Source organism: Molothrus ater, chromosome 7 (genome assembly GCF_012460135.2).
Source record: "Molothrus ater isolate BHLD 08-10-18 breed brown headed cowbird chromosome 7, BPBGC_Mater_1.1, whole genome shotgun sequence".
Taxonomy (NCBI): domain Eukaryota; kingdom Metazoa; phylum Chordata; class Aves; order Passeriformes; family Icteridae; genus Molothrus; species Molothrus ater.
This window is the reverse complement of record NC_050484.2, coordinates 27,687,592-27,706,425: the sequence shown is the minus strand read 5'-3', so window position 1 is coordinate 27,706,425 and position 18,834 is coordinate 27,687,592. Positions and strand designations below refer to the sequence as shown.

The 18,834-nt window shown below is 42.1% G+C and overlaps 1 protein-coding gene across 1 annotated transcript in view; it reads left to right on the top strand.

The window, feature by feature from the left end:
• The window catches only part of ADCY5 (adenylate cyclase 5), a 204,129-nt gene that overhangs the window by 131,620 nt on the left and 53,675 nt on the right, over positions 1 to 18,834 (top strand). Inside the window, exons 4-5 of the mRNA XM_036386627.2 lie at positions 16,108 to 16,219; positions 16,398 to 16,525. Coding sequence (XP_036242520.1) covers positions 16,108 to 16,219; positions 16,398 to 16,525 — 240 coding nt within the window. The remainder of the gene's footprint in view (positions 1 to 16,107; positions 16,220 to 16,397; positions 16,526 to 18,834) is intronic.

Sequence of the window (18,834 nt, the reverse complement as noted above, 5' to 3'; positions counted from 1 at the left end):
CCAAAATTCATGTGTAAAGAAATTCATTTATTGCAGCCTTGACACACCTCAAAGCTGTGCAGTAAGTCTGAATGTTGATATTACAGGGGATGTTTCAACCCAGGAATCTAGACAGGGATCACCAGAACACCAGACAGGGAGTGATCCGGATGATGGTTCAGCCATGAAAACTTCTAAGCCCATAAGGACAGCAGTTTTATATATTTAGCAAATCTACCTCTTTGTGCATGTGCACAGCAACCTTTAAGAACAAATACATGCTAACTTGTTGAAGTATTCATTTGCTCTGTGATCTTCCTCTTTGAGCTGGGAATATATTGTGATCCTGGTCCCTGTTGGGAGCCCCTGGAGACTTCAGGGCTGTGAGTGAGCCTTGTACCCTGTGCAGAACAAGGCAGATAAATTCCTGGTGCAAGGCACCCCATCCTGAGCACGTGTGCTGCAGTCAGGATAAGGTCCCAGGAGTGCAGCCTGCCAGGTGACTGCAGATCTGCAGCTGCCAGCAAGGCAGCAGCAATTAGGAAGGGCCTGTGATGTATAATTCACACCCTGCTATCTGAGTGTACACAAGGGCCTGTGAAGTTCACAGGGTGATGGATTGAAGAGTGTTAGATGTTTTAATGATGAAATACTGTGAAGAGTAATTTGGAGAGAATAATGAAGGTGCCTGCAGAAGTTTACAGAGCAGAATTTTAACTCATCAAGGTTATTTGGATTCTCTTTTTTCTTCAGTAGTACTAAGAAGAAATTGATTTTTAAAAAAATGTATGACTGCTGATTGGTCTGATAAAAACAAATGTATCAAATTTATAGTAAAAAAACCCCATCATATTACATTTATTCAGCTAATTCACTCCCAGTCCTCTGTAATCTGGAGTAACCTTGACAAGAAAAGTTGAGTATTCTCTGAACAAAACTTTTCTTTTGTGAAGACTTGCTTTTACAGAGTTGCTTTTCTCCTGTAAAGACTTCGTGAGATTTCAGTTGATGAACTGCTTTGTCATGTAGTTAACATGCAAAGTGGTTTTAAGAACATTGAGTTTATATAACATTTGAAGAGGTTTTTATTAAAATCACCATCCCACCTTTTTGCTTCCTCCCTAGATGATAATGACTGAAAAGCAAAAATTAGTTAAACTTTTTATTCTGTAATGCAGGAAACTTTGCAAAACTATTTGAAGCTCTCTTACAGAAGCTATAAAACAGAGGCACAGCTCTGGATGGGGATGGATTAACTTCTCTTGTTTTATACTGTATTTATATCCCTCAACAATTGCTGCTAATTTGTGCATCTGTTCCTACTGGTGTATATATAATTTTGACAGTGGATAAATAATGAAGAAGAGACAAAAGCTGGAACCAATTAATGGAGAAGAGCTCTCGAGTGGTCTGGCATCCTGTGACTGAAGTTAGTACCACTGCTAACTTGAGTCTCTGTCCTTCAGTAAATGAAAGTCATAGTGTAGTTTCTAAAGTTTCTCTTTTTTATTAGCTTTACCTTATGCTAAGTGGTGAAAAAGTTGGGGAGAGGTTGGTACTGACTGTGCAGTCTGCATAATTCTGTTAGTGGGGTTTTTGTAAGAAACCAAACTAAGAACAGGTCACTTCAGAAACAGAACTGACAGAAATGATGAGCACCAGAGGACTGCAAAAAGAGCAAAGGAGGCAAAAGACCAAAGGTTTAATTAATTTCATCACACACATCCCATTGGCATGGCATTGCCCCGGTGGAATGATAGAAGTTCTCTTTTTAGAAAACTGAGATTTTTCTGTGTCCATTTCTGGGTTTGTTACAAAGCCCAAGAAGGATGCACATAATTTTAAATGGTGGGAATAAGGATTTGTAAAACTCTGTAGATTCTGGGGACTTGGGAGTTTGCAAGTAGCTTTCAGAAATTGGGAAGTATCTGTGTGATGCTAGTTAAAAAGCAGCCAAAATATAGCACTATGGGTGTTATCTTCCTTGATACCACAACCAGCAGAGCTCTTTGTGGTTGTTGTGTGTAACTTTGGCAAATATCTGAGGCTCTCAAAGGCACTGAGAAAATCTAAGGAGATCTTGACCAGTAACCATGTCCATTTTTTGGATCAACCTCCCAAACTGATGCCTTAAACATATAGGAGGATCATCAACATTCAAAATCAACTTCCTCATCTGCAGTTCTACAGAACTGACCCCCAAGTTGAAAAACCTGGTGTGCTATTTATAAATTTATTTATAAATATTTATAAAACTATTTATGAAACTTGGATCTGTGTGACCATCAGCAAAACATTCTCTCCTGGCCTCCTGTTGCAGAGATCTCCCCAGTAAGTGGCATGCAGAAGGCTGAGTGTCCAGGGCTTTGCTGAGTTGTAGGATCAGCTGTAAATCTTGTGTGTCTCAGCAGCAGCTGTGCAAAGCACCTGAAAGCACGGCTTGTCCTCTCACATGAAGGGGAAGGTGCAGGTAGGAAGCAGTGGGGAGTTTTCCCAGCAGAGTTACAGTAGTGACAGTTTGATCCACCATGTCAGCTCATTGTTTTGGGATGTTTTCATGGTGGTGTTTTGGGTAGGTTTTTTCATGTAAGCGTGATTCTTTGCAGAGTGTGATCATGCACTGGCTCCATTCCTGCTCACCATGGGGAATGCTGCTAATAGAGGGTTACTAGGACAACCCTCCTTCTCACAACTATTTAATTTCTGTTATTTCCAAGGCCTGGCAGACCCATACATCAGTGCTGAATGAAGCAGCAATTCAGAAAAGTGCTTTGTAACTCCCTGGACCATGAAGGAACTGAGAGAACCTGTGTCACAAAGCTGATGGGATGTTAGTGGGGAGGAGAGGTAGGCAAAAAATATGGGGAAGACAAAAAAAACTCTTGGAAAGAAAGGAGCAAATTTACCAATTTTTAGGATCTGTGGAGGAAAAAAGAAAGGGCAGTGGAAACCAGATGCAAGCAGGTGTAGATGTGGACAGTTATGTGCCATAGCAGTATTGGTGGAGAGCCTCCATTCCCAATAACATGCACACCAATGCACCACTGCTTTGTGCCATGGCTGTTTCCAAAGAATGAGCTAATAAGAATCAATTTGTGGGACAAAACAAACAAAACTTTGGCTTCTGCTCAGGGGAACTTGAGCATTGCAGTTACAGATCAGACTTCAACAAATGCCAAGAGCTGATCCATAAAAGTATAATTATTCTGTTTTATTTGGAATCTTTTGTTCTGGATTGCATTCAAAGCTACTGTAAGCCCCTTTGTGAGATTAATTTCCTTTCCAGGCAAGAGAAGAAGAGGCCTTTTCATTTAATAGTTCTACTTTGTTTCAATTAAAAATGAGAAAAAACTCACATCCTCGCCTTTCTTCCCTAAGATTCTTCCCTTCTGTGGAATCATCAGGTCACAGTTTAGGATGACAGGTCTCATGCAGAGACAAAGTTGTGTTCCAGAGTGTAAATTGTGATATTCTGTTCTTACTATCTAGTACTCTTTATAATTTTCAGCTGCAAACTGAGTAAAATTTTTCTGTTGAAATTGGAAGTGATTACAAATTTCTTGCAAAGCTCGGGGACACTGAAATTGCAGGTGTAGCTTACCTGCTGAGCTGCTTTTCCTTGGAAGTATGCAGCGGGGGAAAAAGTAAACTGAAAATGGTATCTTGTCTGAATAGTTAAAACCTGGGATGAACAGTGAGTTCTTTAATTTGACTTGGTGGTGAGGCTGATCAGAGCTCAGACATGCTTGGCTCCCACTGCAGAAATATCCTGATGACTGTGTGGTGAAGGTTCTGAGGAGCTGTGCCTAAGGAGCCAGCAGGGAGCATGCACAGACACAAACACACACACAAACACACAGACAGACACACACACAGAGGCACACAAATACACACACACACAGACACATACACAGACACACACACACACACACACACACACACACACACACACACACAAACACACACACTCTCTGTGCTGGCCGCTTCTCATGGGTGCAGGGGAGCGAGTGGGCCATGGCTGGGCTGCCAGGCCAAAGGGACATCTTCCTGTTCCTCACTAAAATGGAAACTCAGAGAATTAATAACTCAGTTGACATCCCATGTGGCAGAAAGGACAACACAGAGGTAGCAAAGACCCGAGGAGGCACAAGGGATGAGGAACACCATGCTCATCAGGAGCCCACTGCCAGGGTAGGTAATCTGAATTTGGTTTTCCCATGTATCAGAGGGCATTTGAGGCCACATCTCCTTGGAGAGGCCATAAATGAAGAAGGCATCCTCATTTTCTTTTGTTAATTCTGTTTCATTTTTCTATATAAAAGAATCAAACCCTGGAGCAGCAGCTTGAATCCCACTGTCCCATGTCACAGCATGCACCATAATCAGCAGGGCAGAGCGGAGCGCTCGCTGTCTCTGCCTCTAATTATTCTGAGTATTTTATATGTAATGAGCAGCTGCAGCATGAGGTCCTGAGGGCACCCCTGTTCCCAATCCAAAATAGCCAGTTGTCCAGTTAGGCTGTATTCAAGCAGAGGGAAAATTAGATCCATGTTTTCTCACATTTTGGGTGATGGGTCATAGGAGATGGTTTTCTTGCTTTCCGTTTCACTCCATTTACTTATAAATAGCAGGCATTTGCAAAATACTATGGAATCAAGTATACAAATTTCTGTACCTTAAAGATATGCCAGTTTTTTGTGTCAGGCCGGTGGTATTTTATCTGGCAGGAATCTTGGCTCCCAGGTACGATTTGGCTACAGTCATGTAGATGGCAGCACAGATGTGGGAGGGATTCTCTTTAATGCTGGACACATACTGTTTCTTACTGTAGCTGCTGACCTAGTCTGAGCCCTGTCTGTACCTCTTAATTCAAGCAAACAAGCAACAACCAAAGAAATAAATTAAACAACAGTCAAGAATTCCTGTAAGGTGCTATCACTAGGCTCAAACTGAAGTGGAAAATTGCTTGTCAGGGTTTCTAGCTCTGGTGGTCTTTGATTAACTACAGCATGTCCTAAGTAGCCAGAAGGTGCAGAAGCCAAAAAGATTCTGGGGATGGTTTGCTTTTGGCTTTGACTGCTGTTAACTTCTTTTCAGATTCTGTTTACAAGGACTCTGGTGACTGGATGTTGTTAGCAGGATTTTTTCTCTGTTGCATAAGGACTGAGAAAGCAGTATCTGTCTGACTCTTCCACAGTGAATGGCTTTCAAGTTAAGCCATGGCTGCAGTTATTGTGCTCTAGCTGTGACACTATAAATAAAGTTATTAACAGCAATATGTAAATGGGTTTCTATTTTTGTTCCCTGTATTGTTTGCAAAATCTAGGGCAGTTATTCAGTAAGAATCATCTGCTGTTTAGCACTGAGCCTACCAGCATTTGATGTTGTGTGGGCTGCTGCACTTCCCCTCCTCCCTTCTTGCTTTCTTTCTGTGCAGTGGCTATTAGAATGCAGCACTTCTGCAAGTTTGTTTATTGTGGTATTTAAGAAATAGAGTAGCTGTGCTAAGCATTTTCGGGCTTCCGGAGAGTGGCTTGGTGTGTAGGAATAGGGAATCATCTTCTGATATCTGAACTGCAGGATCATTTAACCCAGCCACCCAAGCACCAAATAGCACAGCTGCACTTTGCCTTAGCGAGCATCTTGCAAGTTGCAGGCTGTTCAAAGATCTTTAGGGTTTGTGTTCTGTTTGCATGCTTCGTTTCCTCCCACTGCCCTCTGCTCCAGATGTGCCTGACAGCCCCAGGCCCTGCTCACTGGGACCTGGTGCCACTTCAGTCCATGCAGCCACAGCACAGACCCCAGGGAGAACACAGATGTGTTGTTTGAGAAACACTTCACCATAGCCATGCCTACTCCTGTCTGGAGGAGCAAATCACTCTAATCCCAGGCATCTGTTAGAAACCTGAATGTGCCAGTGCTGGGGACAGGATCAGTGTGGCTGTTAACATGGGTATTCTAAAAGACATTTCACTTGGGGCAGTTTGTTCAAACTCCTTCCTTCTCTGCAAGTGGATTCAGCTCTGGATTCCCCAGATCCCCAAGAGGAGAAGTCCCAACCTGTCTGTCCTGTGACTCGTCAGCCACAATTTTGTTGCCAGCTTTGTTGGATTTCACATGGGCATGTGTCCTCCCTGGCACTTAAATTCCATTCCATGCAGCTTTGTGAAAACCAAAATTGCTGCTACTGTGCTGGCATAGAAAGTAAACAGAAATTAGCTAGACTGGTTTTGCATAGATATAGAAAGATCTGAAACAGCAACTTTCCTCTTATTTTTATACTATGAGACACATTACCATATTATATGCTTTAAGTGGTCTCCAAGGTGGCTTTCTGTGCTGTAGAAAAGACCTGGTCAGATTCTACTCATTTTATTGATATTAGAACACTGGTAAACTAATAGCTGTTTGCAGGAACTACATTTGGTAATAATATTTTGTGATTATTGAGAGTAGCAAGCAAATGGCTTAGTGAAATATCTTAATGCATTAACACAGAAATTAAATTTTCCAATGGAAAAGGCAAGAGAAAAGCCATTTCTTTATATGTGGATCTATTATTCTGTTGGTGGCAATTACAGTAATTCTCTTGAAATCAAGTTAAAATTATATGTCTGCTTCATTATGAGAAGAAACCACTGAGTGCAAAAATCAGGGGAGATTTAGGGGAAAGTTAGAGAGACATTTGCAGTGAGCAGACCTGCCTTCACCATGGTTCCTGCTCCAGCATGTCAGGAGTAGGGTTTGTGTGGATGTTTCCTGCGCTTAGGAGGCCAGGATTCACACTCCTGCTTTGCCAGGGTTTTCCCATGTCACCTTGAGCATCTTTCTGTATTATCTATATACCATACTGCTGTCTCTAGAAAATAGTGTGTTGTTGCTTCTCTAGCACCAATGGCATTTTAACAGTTGCTCAGTGTCACTGCTTACTCCCTATGAAATCATGGAAATATGACAAGTATTTGGAATATGAGATATATTAGGGGCTGAAGAGGTGCATGGAATTTCATATTCCCTGTTCAAGGACCATCTTTGCATAGAATCTTTATGAAGTAACTCAACTGAACTACCTTCTGAGAAGGCGTGGTTTTACTGATGATACCAATTGTACAGAATTTCATTATATTTACCTTGTTTCTCCATGGAAGGTGGAGTTTTCTGTGTCACCAAAGGGAACCAAAAATAGATATCAACCCAAGTGCCACTGGTCAATTCAGATGTGATGGTAGGTGACATCTTAAAAAGGGAGAAAACCCCTTAATGTTAAATTATAGCTCTTGTAAAGTTGGGAAACTTCAGTTGTGAGTTGAGGGTATCTATTCATTACTGGTTCTTATCAAGTAAGGAAAATTAATGCAGTGTACAACAACCAGATAACAAGCTCAATTTCCTGCAGGATTTTTTCCTTTTCATTTGATTCTGACATTGCAGCCAATCTCTCTTGTCACTGAAAACATGAATGTGGTTTATTATTAAATTTATTATCAGGTTTGTTTATTAATCAAATAACATTGATCCCTTAGTTAATGAGCTGTGCCATTTTCTTTGGGCAGCCATTTTAACTTTCAAAATACCTGATGAAGAATTATGTCTTCATTTTACAGTGTCTCTCCACTGATGTTCCTTGGTGTTTCTCAGAAAAGTGACCATTATAAAGTGCAGTTAAGTGTCTCTAAATGCTTTGGGCCCATTTCTCTTTACAGTTTCATCAGTGCAACTTTAAAAACACAGCTCGTCAACTACATTTTAAAGTATAGAAGTGGGGGTGCAGTGAGTCCACTCATGCTGACTGTTCCAAAAAGGGCAGGAAGACTCATGTTTGTGCTCTTCAGCACTGTTTTCCACCACTTTGTGTTATTGATCTAATAAGCTACCCATGGAAATCATGTACACAGAACATCACAGCACTTGTCCCTTCTCAGCTGATCCATTGGGAGTCTGCATTATGCTACTTACCCACTTTGGGAAATGCACAATTGCTCCTTAATGTTTTAAATTATTACATTTATATACTAATGTAATGTTTTCATTCTGTAGTGACTTTCCAGAGGGAAAACCCTGACTTGCTGAAATGACAAAGTAAATAGATCCTCAAAGGACAGGACCTGGGGAAAGAGTGAAGAAGTAAGGTTAGATTGAAGTGCTGGCTGCATGCAGAATCACTGCAGCTTTTTGGTTAGGGAGTACAAAGCATCATTGTTAGCCTGAATATCCATGATACCAGACAAGAACAGACTGAAGGCAGTTTTCACAGCTATGAAGAGCTCATTCTTTCTGCATCAAATACAAAGACCTGAACAATATATAAGAGAAAGCATCACAAACCTGATTAGAAGCAATTTCATCTCTATGCCATGGATCTGAGCCAGGATACACTTGTGAAACTGTTAACTGTGACAAAATATATTTCTCTCTTGCCTTCTCTGACAACCAATGGATTGCTGGCACATAGTCCCTTTGCAACAGGTTTTCTTTTGCTTTAATACTTAAATTTTTAGTTGTTTCTCTTTCCTACCATGCTGATTCTCTAGCTTCAGTCAATTTTGAAAGGTATTGTCTCAACAAAAAGGCAGGAAGGAATAGGGCCTTCCTGCCCTGAACAGAATTACAACTGTGCTGGTCCCTTTTTTCAGAATTCTCTTAGCTCTGCTGTCCTACTTATTGGTTTACAGCAGGATTTTCATATCAGAGATTGCTCAGTCTCAGAAAACAGGCTTCAGGAATGCTCAAAGGAAAAAGCACACCTGAAGTTTGAAAACCAGATATGGCTTTTCCTTTCTGTTTTACCTGCAGTTCTGGATTTCAGGCTGTATTGTGGAACAAAAATGAATCTGACATTTATTTTGGTGTGGGCTGGATTCAGCTCCAGTTTGGACAGCCCTGCCAGCTCTTTTGTACTGGTCAGGCAGAGCTGGGTGGGTTTGGGCTTGCTCAGAGCCACAGCAAAGGCACGTGGTTGGGGTCAGCACTGTGCATGGGTCCTTCCTGCAAAAGGCCCTATCCTTCAGCTTTGCCCTCTTAAACTTCTTTGGAGATGGAATGGATTTGGCATCTTTTTTATTTACATGTTTTTTTCCCCTGACCAGAGCAATTGGAAAAAAATTTACATTCCCATAAGTCCCTTCTTAGATAAATGAAAAAGGTCTAAATTTTCTCCTTCTTAATAACACAAAGTCTTATTTAGAATGGTTGGATCTCTTTTTTAGGTTTGACAGACAGAAGTATCTAATTCAGCTGGCAATGATGGAGGATTAAAATTTCTTTCAGTCATCTCAAAGCCATCTATAGTGTGTCACACCTATAGTTTGGCTGGTAGCTGCTGCATATCTATTTTTATTTGGTTTTGCCTTCCTTAAGTAGCTTTTCTTCCCAAAAGACTATTTATTACTCCTGTTTCCAGTGAAAAATCAATCTGGTTAAATATAGTCTGCTGAAATAGGAAAATCTTGTAACTCAAAATGTTTAGAAGGAGAGGATAGCAAGTTTTTCATGTTTAAAATAAAAAAAAAGGAGTACTGATGTTGCCTAGCTATAGCTAAGTTCCATTAACTGGGGATTCTACTCATGCTTGTAAACTGCAAACCTAGGGAGGTAATGGAAAAACTTTTCTTTGCATGACTGGTGCACTTTTCCCCTTCTGGTTAGTAATTTCAGGATCTAAATTTCTTCTCATTTCCTGTGCTGTCAGTGAGGGACAGACCACTGAAGTGAGGAGATGACCATGATGGACAGTCTGGTGCCATTTTTCTCAGCAGCTCCTGAGCATCAGCAGGGCCAGACCCTTTCCATAGGGCATTCCCGGCCCTGCTAATGCAGACAGAGCTGCAGCCACAAATGTTTGTGCTGGAGATGTGCATCTCCCAGATAAGCCCCTCAGGCAGTTCTGAGCTCCAGTAACACTCACCTGAGAGCAAACACAGGAAAATCGAGTCAAAGCAGGGCTCTGCAGTTTGTGTCTTTGCAAAGAGCCTGGCTGTCATCATGCAGTGGCTGTGGATGGCAGACTGCACGTTGCCACCAGTGTCTCCCAGAGCCATCTGCTCTCCTGCTTCTTTGTTGGTTTTTGCTGCCACCAGATTGACTTAGTATGACCTTGCAGAGTGAAGTTCTCAAATATGGCATGTGAGTTTGGTTTACATTTTTGGCAGCTTTGAAGAGGGATGGGAGGGAGGTTTTCTGCCTTTTGTTGTAAAGAAAAAGGTGAAAGGCTCACAGTTTTTCAGGGTTTTGGTTTTATAGGGTGTTTTTTTTTGGTGTGTTTCCTCCTACTTTGTGTTTTCCTCTCTCTCACCAGTACTTCTTTGCTTATCACAACATTTGTGTATATGTGCCCCTTCTCACCCTCTTGAGCAAGTGGGAGCCAGCATGAATGGTCTCAAGGTGGAACATGGTGCAAGACTGAGTCCTCCTTTCCAAAGGGGAGCTGTGCCAGCTCATGTGTCGCAACAGTCCTTGGGCTCATTTTAAACAATAGGTGATTTCCAGTACTAAATGGATCTTCTCCAAAATGACCATATAAGTTGAGGATAGAGCATGTATCTTTTTGCTGTTGTGTTTGCTTTTTTCCCATGACTGTAGGAAAAGGAAAAAATTTAACCTCTGGTCTGTCTGATGTCCTGCTGTTCTGGAGAATATTTTTTGCATTGCTAAGGCTGTGTCTTTAGTCTGTCACACAGACATCCCAAGAGAGCAAGGCTGATGTGCTGTTGAGACCTGAGATGGTCTAGAAGCAGCTTGCTGGTCTGGTCACTGGGCTGTCACTCAGCACAATGATCTGTGAGGGCCCCTTCACCCTCCCTAGGTGGGCTCTGCTGCCCTTGCTCACATTGGTGCTGCTTTTCCCAGACATGCTGCTGCCTGACCATGGCCACTGTGGCACTGCTGGGAACTTGTCCTCAACTTGTTTTGGTTTGTCCTTTTGTTGTTGCTGCTGTCAAATTCAGCAGGGAAAGAGCATGATGAGATGTTCTCAGCTTCTCTGGAAGCTGGAATCCTATCTTGTGCACAGGGTGAGTAGAAGACAAAGAGGATCTCTGTGCCATCCCATCCCCAAGTAGCTAAGAAGGAGAGATTGGATTTATCTTGATGTCTTGTCTACTCCAGGAACTTCTAGATGAACTTAATACTTTGTTTGTGCCACTGGAGCTGAAAAATAATTCTGGGTCTATAGTGCAGGAGGGGAACTGGCTTTTAAACAATTGTCCAAGTGCAAAAATTGACTAATTTACTAAAATGCTGAAGAGATACTCCCACCCTGGAGATACTCAAAAGACATCTGAACATGGTCTTGGGTAACTATCTCTAGGTGGCCCTGCTTGAGCAGAGGGTTAAATGAGATGACCTCCAGAGGTCCCTTCCAACTTCACCATTACTGTAGTTCTCTGAAAGCCTGCTTTGGTATAAAGAGCTTGACCCAGCCTTTCAAGTGAGAGTTTTGTTAGCTTCATCTTAGTCCATCCTTTTTCTTTGTTCTTCCTTGTTCACAGTATGACTCAATGGCATGCAACACCAATTGCAGTGGATGGTGTTGTAGCACCCTGAGACCCTGTCCTCCCCCATTAGCTTAGTGAGCTCACTGGCAAGGGCAGACTGTGTCTAAAGTCAGTGGCATTCTTGTTACACCTTTGCTCGTGAATGCTTGCGTCTAGTGAACAATGATTATTTTACCATGGCACATGAACTCTTTCTTCTCTTGTAGGTTGTGTTCATTGTGGTAAAATACCACGGTTCAGATCCAGTCAAAAGCACTTTGCAGTTATTATAAGGCATTAAAGCTCTCTGAGTCTGGGGTTTTGTTCTGTTTCCCATGCAGTGCCTGTGGCGTTTGGTTTCCAGCAACACATGGTGTTTATATTCCTGACTGGCATCACCGTTGTGATGGTGATAGGGTTTGTGTTTCTTGCCTTGCTTGATTTATGTTGTGGCTGGCGTGCATGGCACGCACATGGCTTGAAATAGAACACGGCTGGGTATTTTGTTTTTACATTAGAAGCACTCATGATTTAATTTCGCATTTTGAATAATTCTGCATTTGCAGGGAAAAATGTGTCATGTCCCTCCTTTAATAACTGTATTAGCTCCAGACATTTAAGTCTGCATTGCAAAATCATACCCTGTAGATGTGTGTGGTTTTTAAGCATCTCGTGGTTTCCTTCTTCTCACCTGGTCCTTAGCTCTTCTCACTCCTTATATTCTTTGCTTTCTGCCAAACCTCTCCCCTTCCTGCACACTTGCAAAGAAAGTTCTCCTTTGCCATCTTTTGCCATCTCAAAGATCCTGTGATGCTTCTGCCTCAGGATCACCTGACTTATAGGAGATAGTTTTAAAGGACCTGCAGTGGTAGGACTCGGCGTAGTGGGATGGACCTGAGCTGGTCTCTCGGATGTTGCGCTGAGGCTCCTGCTGGTTCCAGAGCTGCTTATCCACAGGTATCTTAACTGTTGTGTGAATGCATTACAGACCAAAAAATGGGAAAGCTGAACTCAGCAGGATGGGAATTTTCTCCTCTCGTCTCTGCATCCTGGCTGTGTTCTCTCCATTTCACCTCAGTCTGCCTTTGCAGTTCTGTGGAGCACTGTGCACAGAGCACTCAGACATCCTGCTCATGGAGGCCTTGCAGTCCGCTGTGTCCTGGTAGTTTTGGGAAGAGCCAAGCTCAGGCAGAACTGGCATTGCCATGGCAGCAGCAGCTGGAGCTGTGAGCCCAGCCTGCCCTGTGCTGCCCTTCAGACACGGTGGAATCCATAGGAGCCAGCAGCAGCTATGGGGTGTTCCAGTCCCTGTATCTGTCTTTCCTCTTCCTGCCTAGGGTTTGGGTGACACCAGGCAGGTATCATGCTGATTCCTAAGCAGAAGGAAGGATGGCAGGATCTGCCATCAGGTTCTTTTCCATCCATTTTCCTGTCAGCATCATGAGCCATGCAGGGCAACAGCCACAAAACTGAGCTTGCCTTGTACAGCTATGAAATCTTGAGCCAGTCCTTGCTGGAAATAGGAACTGAAATAGGAGCTTAGGAAAGTATTCACCTCTACCCTAAAACACAATTTGTGGTACTTTTCAACCAAAATAAAACAGAAAGAATTTAGAAAGACATATAAAATTAATGATAACTCCTCTTTTCTTCCCTGTCTTTCCCAGAAATGAACCATTTTCTGTATTTTTTGAGGTCATACCCTGGTTACTGCTGGACAAAACCCAATCAGATGGTAAATCTGAAGACCGTGATGGAGTGGAAAATATATCAAGAACTCTGAAACCATTACAACATTTTAATTACATGCTAAACTGGTTTTTCCACAAAGCAGTAGCCTCCCAGATGAAGGGACTGGGACTCAGGGCTGATAATAGTTGCTGATGTCCAGACTGCAGATTTTGTGGTCAATCCCTTCTAATCTGCTCCAGCTAATAGTACTGCTAAACCACTGCCTTACTCATCTCACGGTATTTTATAGCTATAATATTTATTTCCTTTGACCTTTTTTTGACCCGCTGTCATTTGCCGCACATTTTGGCACAAGGGAGGCTGTTACTGGCATTGTCCTCCCACCAGCAAGGAAATGCCATGACCTCTGAAGACTGACAAATAGTTGGCATGAGTTGGGCCCTTCATCACAATCACCAACACCATGGTCCTTTAATAAAATATTTTCACTGCTGAGGGGAGTTAGTCTGACATGGCTGAAGTGTGGAGTAAGGAGTTAAGAGTAGTGGGAATCTGTGTGTTTAATCTCTAAGGCTGCTAGTCTGGGTAAGATGCACTGGCAGGCTCTGGAGGTGCTTCAGACATCTCACTGTGTGTGTTGTGTGTATAAGGACATAGATATAACAAGCTTCATTTCAAATAACAGCTCTGACTAAACACAGGATGAGGATCATGGGCTGTTCCATGATGGCTGCTGTAAGAGACAACTCTTTTCCTTGTCACTTCTGTCTTGTTGGGTATTTTACAGGGAGCAGGCTGAATTGTAAGGGTTGCAAGGGCTAGTAACAGCAGGAACAGAAATTCCTGTCTCCATTCCTCCCTTGCAGGAGGGGCTGGGACTGACAAACCTGGCTGGAGTCTCTGCTGCAGGAGCTGCAGTGCTAGCAGGAGTGTGTGGAGGGGGCAGATTAGGCAGAGGAGTAAAATGTGATTTTGTGGCTTTCTGAGTACCTTGCTGAGAACAGAGGACAGAGGCTTCAGGCTGGGTTCCAGTTGTCAAGGACTGTTTTCTCTGACTCTTGTGTCCTGCTCTTTCTCCAGTCACCTGGCATGAATGTGTGTCTGTCCTCTCCATCTTCAGTTCCCAGCTACCTGCTCTGTCCTCTGCCATCTCACATGCAGTCCTTTCCATACCCTGGTGAGGTTTTCCATTCCCTGCAGCCCACGTGTCCCAGAGAGTGTCTGCTGATAGCTCAGCAGTGTGGCTGTTGGGTGGCAGAGCAGGTCACACAGCTGGCTGGCTGTAATGCACCCAGGTGCTTGGTTAGCTAACACAAATCTGTGTGCAGAACAGCTCCATAGGGCTCTGCTGATTGCTTCATTTGTGTGGTTGAAATATTGCCACCATTTCACTTCTAGAAATGTCTGATCCATTTATCTGGAATGATAGTAATGGGGAATGATGAGAGCAACCTCAATCATTTATCCACATTTATTAGGCATGAGGAGAAGGCTCAGGGCATCCCTGTGTAGTATTTTCAGATACACCCATTGATATCTGAATGTCAGGGCAGCAGATGATCTTGATTTCTCCTGTTCTAACACAAAACTATTGCAACATGCACACAGGCAGAGTGTGAACATGTTCAAAAATTACTAATTTGCAATTTTCCCTATGTTGGAAGAGGAACGTGCTTTCAACAAGACATTAGGTTACTGCCACTAGAACTGGAGACATTTCCCATTTGTACATTACATATTAGCACGTACTTAAATTGCTTATGAGCAGTACAGACTTGTCTAAGCTTTCATTTCATTTCAAGTGTGTTTCTTCAGGAGGTTTACTTTTATTTGTAAATATGTGGAATCTTGATTTATTTTTGTGTGTTTTCTCAAGTGCTTAAAAATGGCAAAGTATATTTTGATTAAGACATCCCTGCATTCGTCTTGTTTTTCTCTTGTACATTTTAGCATCAGTGTGACTAACAAAGAAGTATTTAATGCAATATGTTTGCTTGGTGATTTATTGGAGTTGAAATGTAGAAGGAAAATAAGAAAAGCATGCCAGAATTGAAATGTGTTTCAGGATTTTTGCAAAAAATGCTTGTGAAAATATTTTTGTTGATTTTGCTTTCTGACTGAAGGCATTGCAGGGAATTCCAACTGAAAACATACCTCTGCAATTTGCCTAAAACATGTTGGAGTTTTATTTTACAAAGAAGAAACAATTCCAAAGTGGTTGTTATTTATACTTTTAATTTCTTTTCCAAGTACATCTTGATGGCAATAATCAACTTCAAAGAACAAATCAACCACTGGATAAATATTCCAATATACAAGTAGAACTCATGAATTTTCTATTTATATAACTGTGTGTGCATGTCTACATTTTATCTTGGATCTATATAGATAAAGTCTGCTCCTTGTTTTACTGAATAGTTTTAAATTTGCCATAATGGCTGGGTTTGATTGCAAGTCAGTATTTTCCATGTTGTAATTATCAATGAGACAAAATCTTTGTGCAGTTTAAAAAAAAACCCACAACCCACTGTTGTCCTTGCAGCACAACATTAATATTGATTCACTGAAATCAAAGAGTCATTAATAATACTTGTGATTCAAATAATTGTGCTTTCAAAACAGTCCAGGCTGCTTTCACAGGGCTTTCCCAGTCCATCCTGGGTGGACCTGTGATGTGATATCCTTATGTCACAGCTGGCCTGAGCTGGCAAGGTCTGCAATTGTCATTTGGCAGCACATTGGTCACTTTGGGCTTGCAGCCTAACTGGGAGGAGCTCCTGGGTGCTGCAGGTGGGGTAGGGGCTGCATCCTAAGGTACATTAAAGCTCTTCATCTCCTTGTTGCTCTGGGGCTGGGACACCCCACATGCCTTCCCATCCCAGACTTCTATGTGCAATTTACACTTACACAAATATCAGCAACAAATTTTGTAACACTTTCTTTTTTTTCCCTCTCTTTTCCCAAGCATCCTCTTTGCAGACATAGAGGGTTTCACCAGTCTGGCCTCCCAGTGCACTGCTCAGGAGCTGGTCATGACGCTGAACGAGCTCTTTGCCAGATTCGATAAACTTGCAGCTGTAAGTTCTCTATTATAATTTTGTTTCCTCTTGTTTTCATTCTCCTGTTGCAAGAATGACATACTGTGCTGGTTCACTGGATTTCTTAAATATTCACTGCCCTAAAAGGCAAGCTATTGCAAGCATGAATATAAGCTGAATACTTCTTTCTCCTTTATTATTCTTATTTTTTCTTAAGGAGAACCACTGTTTACGGATCAAGATCCTGGGTGATTGCTATTACTGTGTGTCTGGGTTGCCAGAAGCAAGAGCTGACCATGCACACTGCTGTGTTGAAATGGGAATGGATATGATAGAGGCCATCTCGTAAGTACCATATTCCCCAGAGAGAAGCTCAGAACAAATGCAAGTAGATTCTCTTTCCTGTTAGTTCTTAATATTAGGAGCAAGGTAACCAAACCAGAGAACTCTGGCCAGCAAAAAGGGAAAACAGCTGGAACAAAAAACCAAAATGCTGTTAAGGTTTGACAGCAGCAAAACAGACACTTGTGTCCATACAGTCATGTGGATATCAGAGCTCAGCCTCTTGATGGGAAAGGCAAAGATTACTGTAGTTACTGGAAGTCTCATTCCCAAAGGAGGATTCCAGTGGATTGCAGAGTTGTGAATTCAGAGGGTTAGTAATAACTTTATTAAATTTCAGTCGCTATTCATTTATGTCTTTAAACCAGTTTTTTACTCACCTTAAAATTGCTCTGCTAAGGTCTGTCTTGTCTAGTCCAACAAATCTTTCTCTATGTGTCCCTATGCTTAAAGGGTCAGATTGAAGCCTTTCTTACTTTAGTTTAATTAATTACTGACACAGATTGGTCTTTTTGCTTTATTTCCATTTACTTCCCCATCTCTATTTTTTTCTTTTAAAACAAGTGGTGGGGCTTTGCCTGCTCCTGAGGTCAGACTAGCTACCCTGTTAGACCATTCCTGTCTTTAGAGAGTAACAAAGAGGAGACCCATATCTGGTTTTATTGCTTGGAGGATTACAGACAGTGTTCAATATTGTTTGCATTGTACATGTGCTTTCTTTCAGAATTCAGGGAAGGAAGATTTATTTGGTCATCTTGAGTGTATGCAAGTTCAGGTGCAAAGTTTAGTCAGTTTGGGATGGTAGCTGAGCAGACCTTGATATCTACACCATCCCCGCTGCACAGACTCTCCTGCTCTTTCCTTTCTCTTTTGTTTTTTATTTTCTGCAAGCATCTTCTGAAGTATTAGTGGTACCAGCAGAGGAGTGCATGTCACATCATTCTCCATTTATTCCATGCAGTAAATTGATGGAGTTTCCACTTCAGCTTGATAAAATCTAGAGGTACCTCCTTCCTGAGCTTGGTACAGTACATCCTATACCATTTGAATTTCTGCAAGGACATCAATACACTCCCAGAGTTTTCAACCTCATTTTCATAACACAAATACACAGGGTGAAAAGCAGCGTTTTCACCCAGGAGTTCCCATTCAAAGCACGGCATGCAACAGCATTCCCTTGCTTTGTATACAGTGTACACTGCCAGGACTTTCTACCTTTTCTTTCCTGTTTTTAAACTCCATTTTCTTGGACCAGTCTCCTTTTTGGGTTTGTATGCAATGTGCAAATTAAGAGGAATTGCAAGTAACTAGTTCCCAGTAGCCCTTGAAAGAATGCTCTTTCTTCCACGTGAGATACAATTAAGTAGCAGGTGACAAAGTGTCCTGTCAAACACAAGAAGCAGCAATCCTTGGCCACCAGCCCCACAGAATGTTGTGTTCATTGCCCAGTTGTTGGCCTGATGAAATCCAGAGGCCTTCTAATGTTGCTGTATAATTCCCCACAAGGCTAAATAACACCAGGAAGTCCAGACTTCATTGATTAGCTGCAACCCACCTTACTGGAATAAACACAGAGCTGAGGTGCACTCAGTGTTTGTTTACAAATAGCTCTTCAGCAGCCTTTAAAACTTCTTTCCCACTCGCTGTACAATGAATGCATTTAACAATCTTATCTCTTAATAAGCCTTGAAGGTGATTCTGTTCTCACTACCCCTGCTCTCCCTCTTCCCCCCTCCTCCCCTAAGGATCAAGATAAGAGGTTTCACAATTAAGGTAACCAATAGCTACTGAACATTTGATTGCAGGTAACAAATAACTACTGAACATTTGATTGCAGACTTCACCAGCACTGGGCCCTGCCTGTAGGCTGATTTCATCTGTGTCTAATAACAGCAGGGAGTGTTACCCCAAACAGGAAAGACTTCATGAAAATTGTATTCACTGTACCACTGGTATAAATGAGCTGAAAAAAGGAAGTTAACAAAGGATATTTCATTTATCCAATGAATAACCAAACTTATTTGTTTGCTGCAAAGTCTGGACAAAGTCACCTGGTCACCAATGAATCTACTGAGAAAAGTTCCCTGGCCTTGTGTCAGTAACATGGCTTGGCAGGGGTGCAGGAGGGGTTGTAGCACCCAGTGGAGGGAGGAGCTGCAGCTGTGTTGTTTCTATCAGGTTTACGGGTGCAGGTACGTTTTTATTACTCCAGCTCCTGTTTCTTTCTCAAGTGTTGTGGTTGGAGCTTCTTCAGTTCATCAGCCTGTAACACCTTGCCCCTATCAGCTTCCTTTACCTGCTAGACAAGCTCT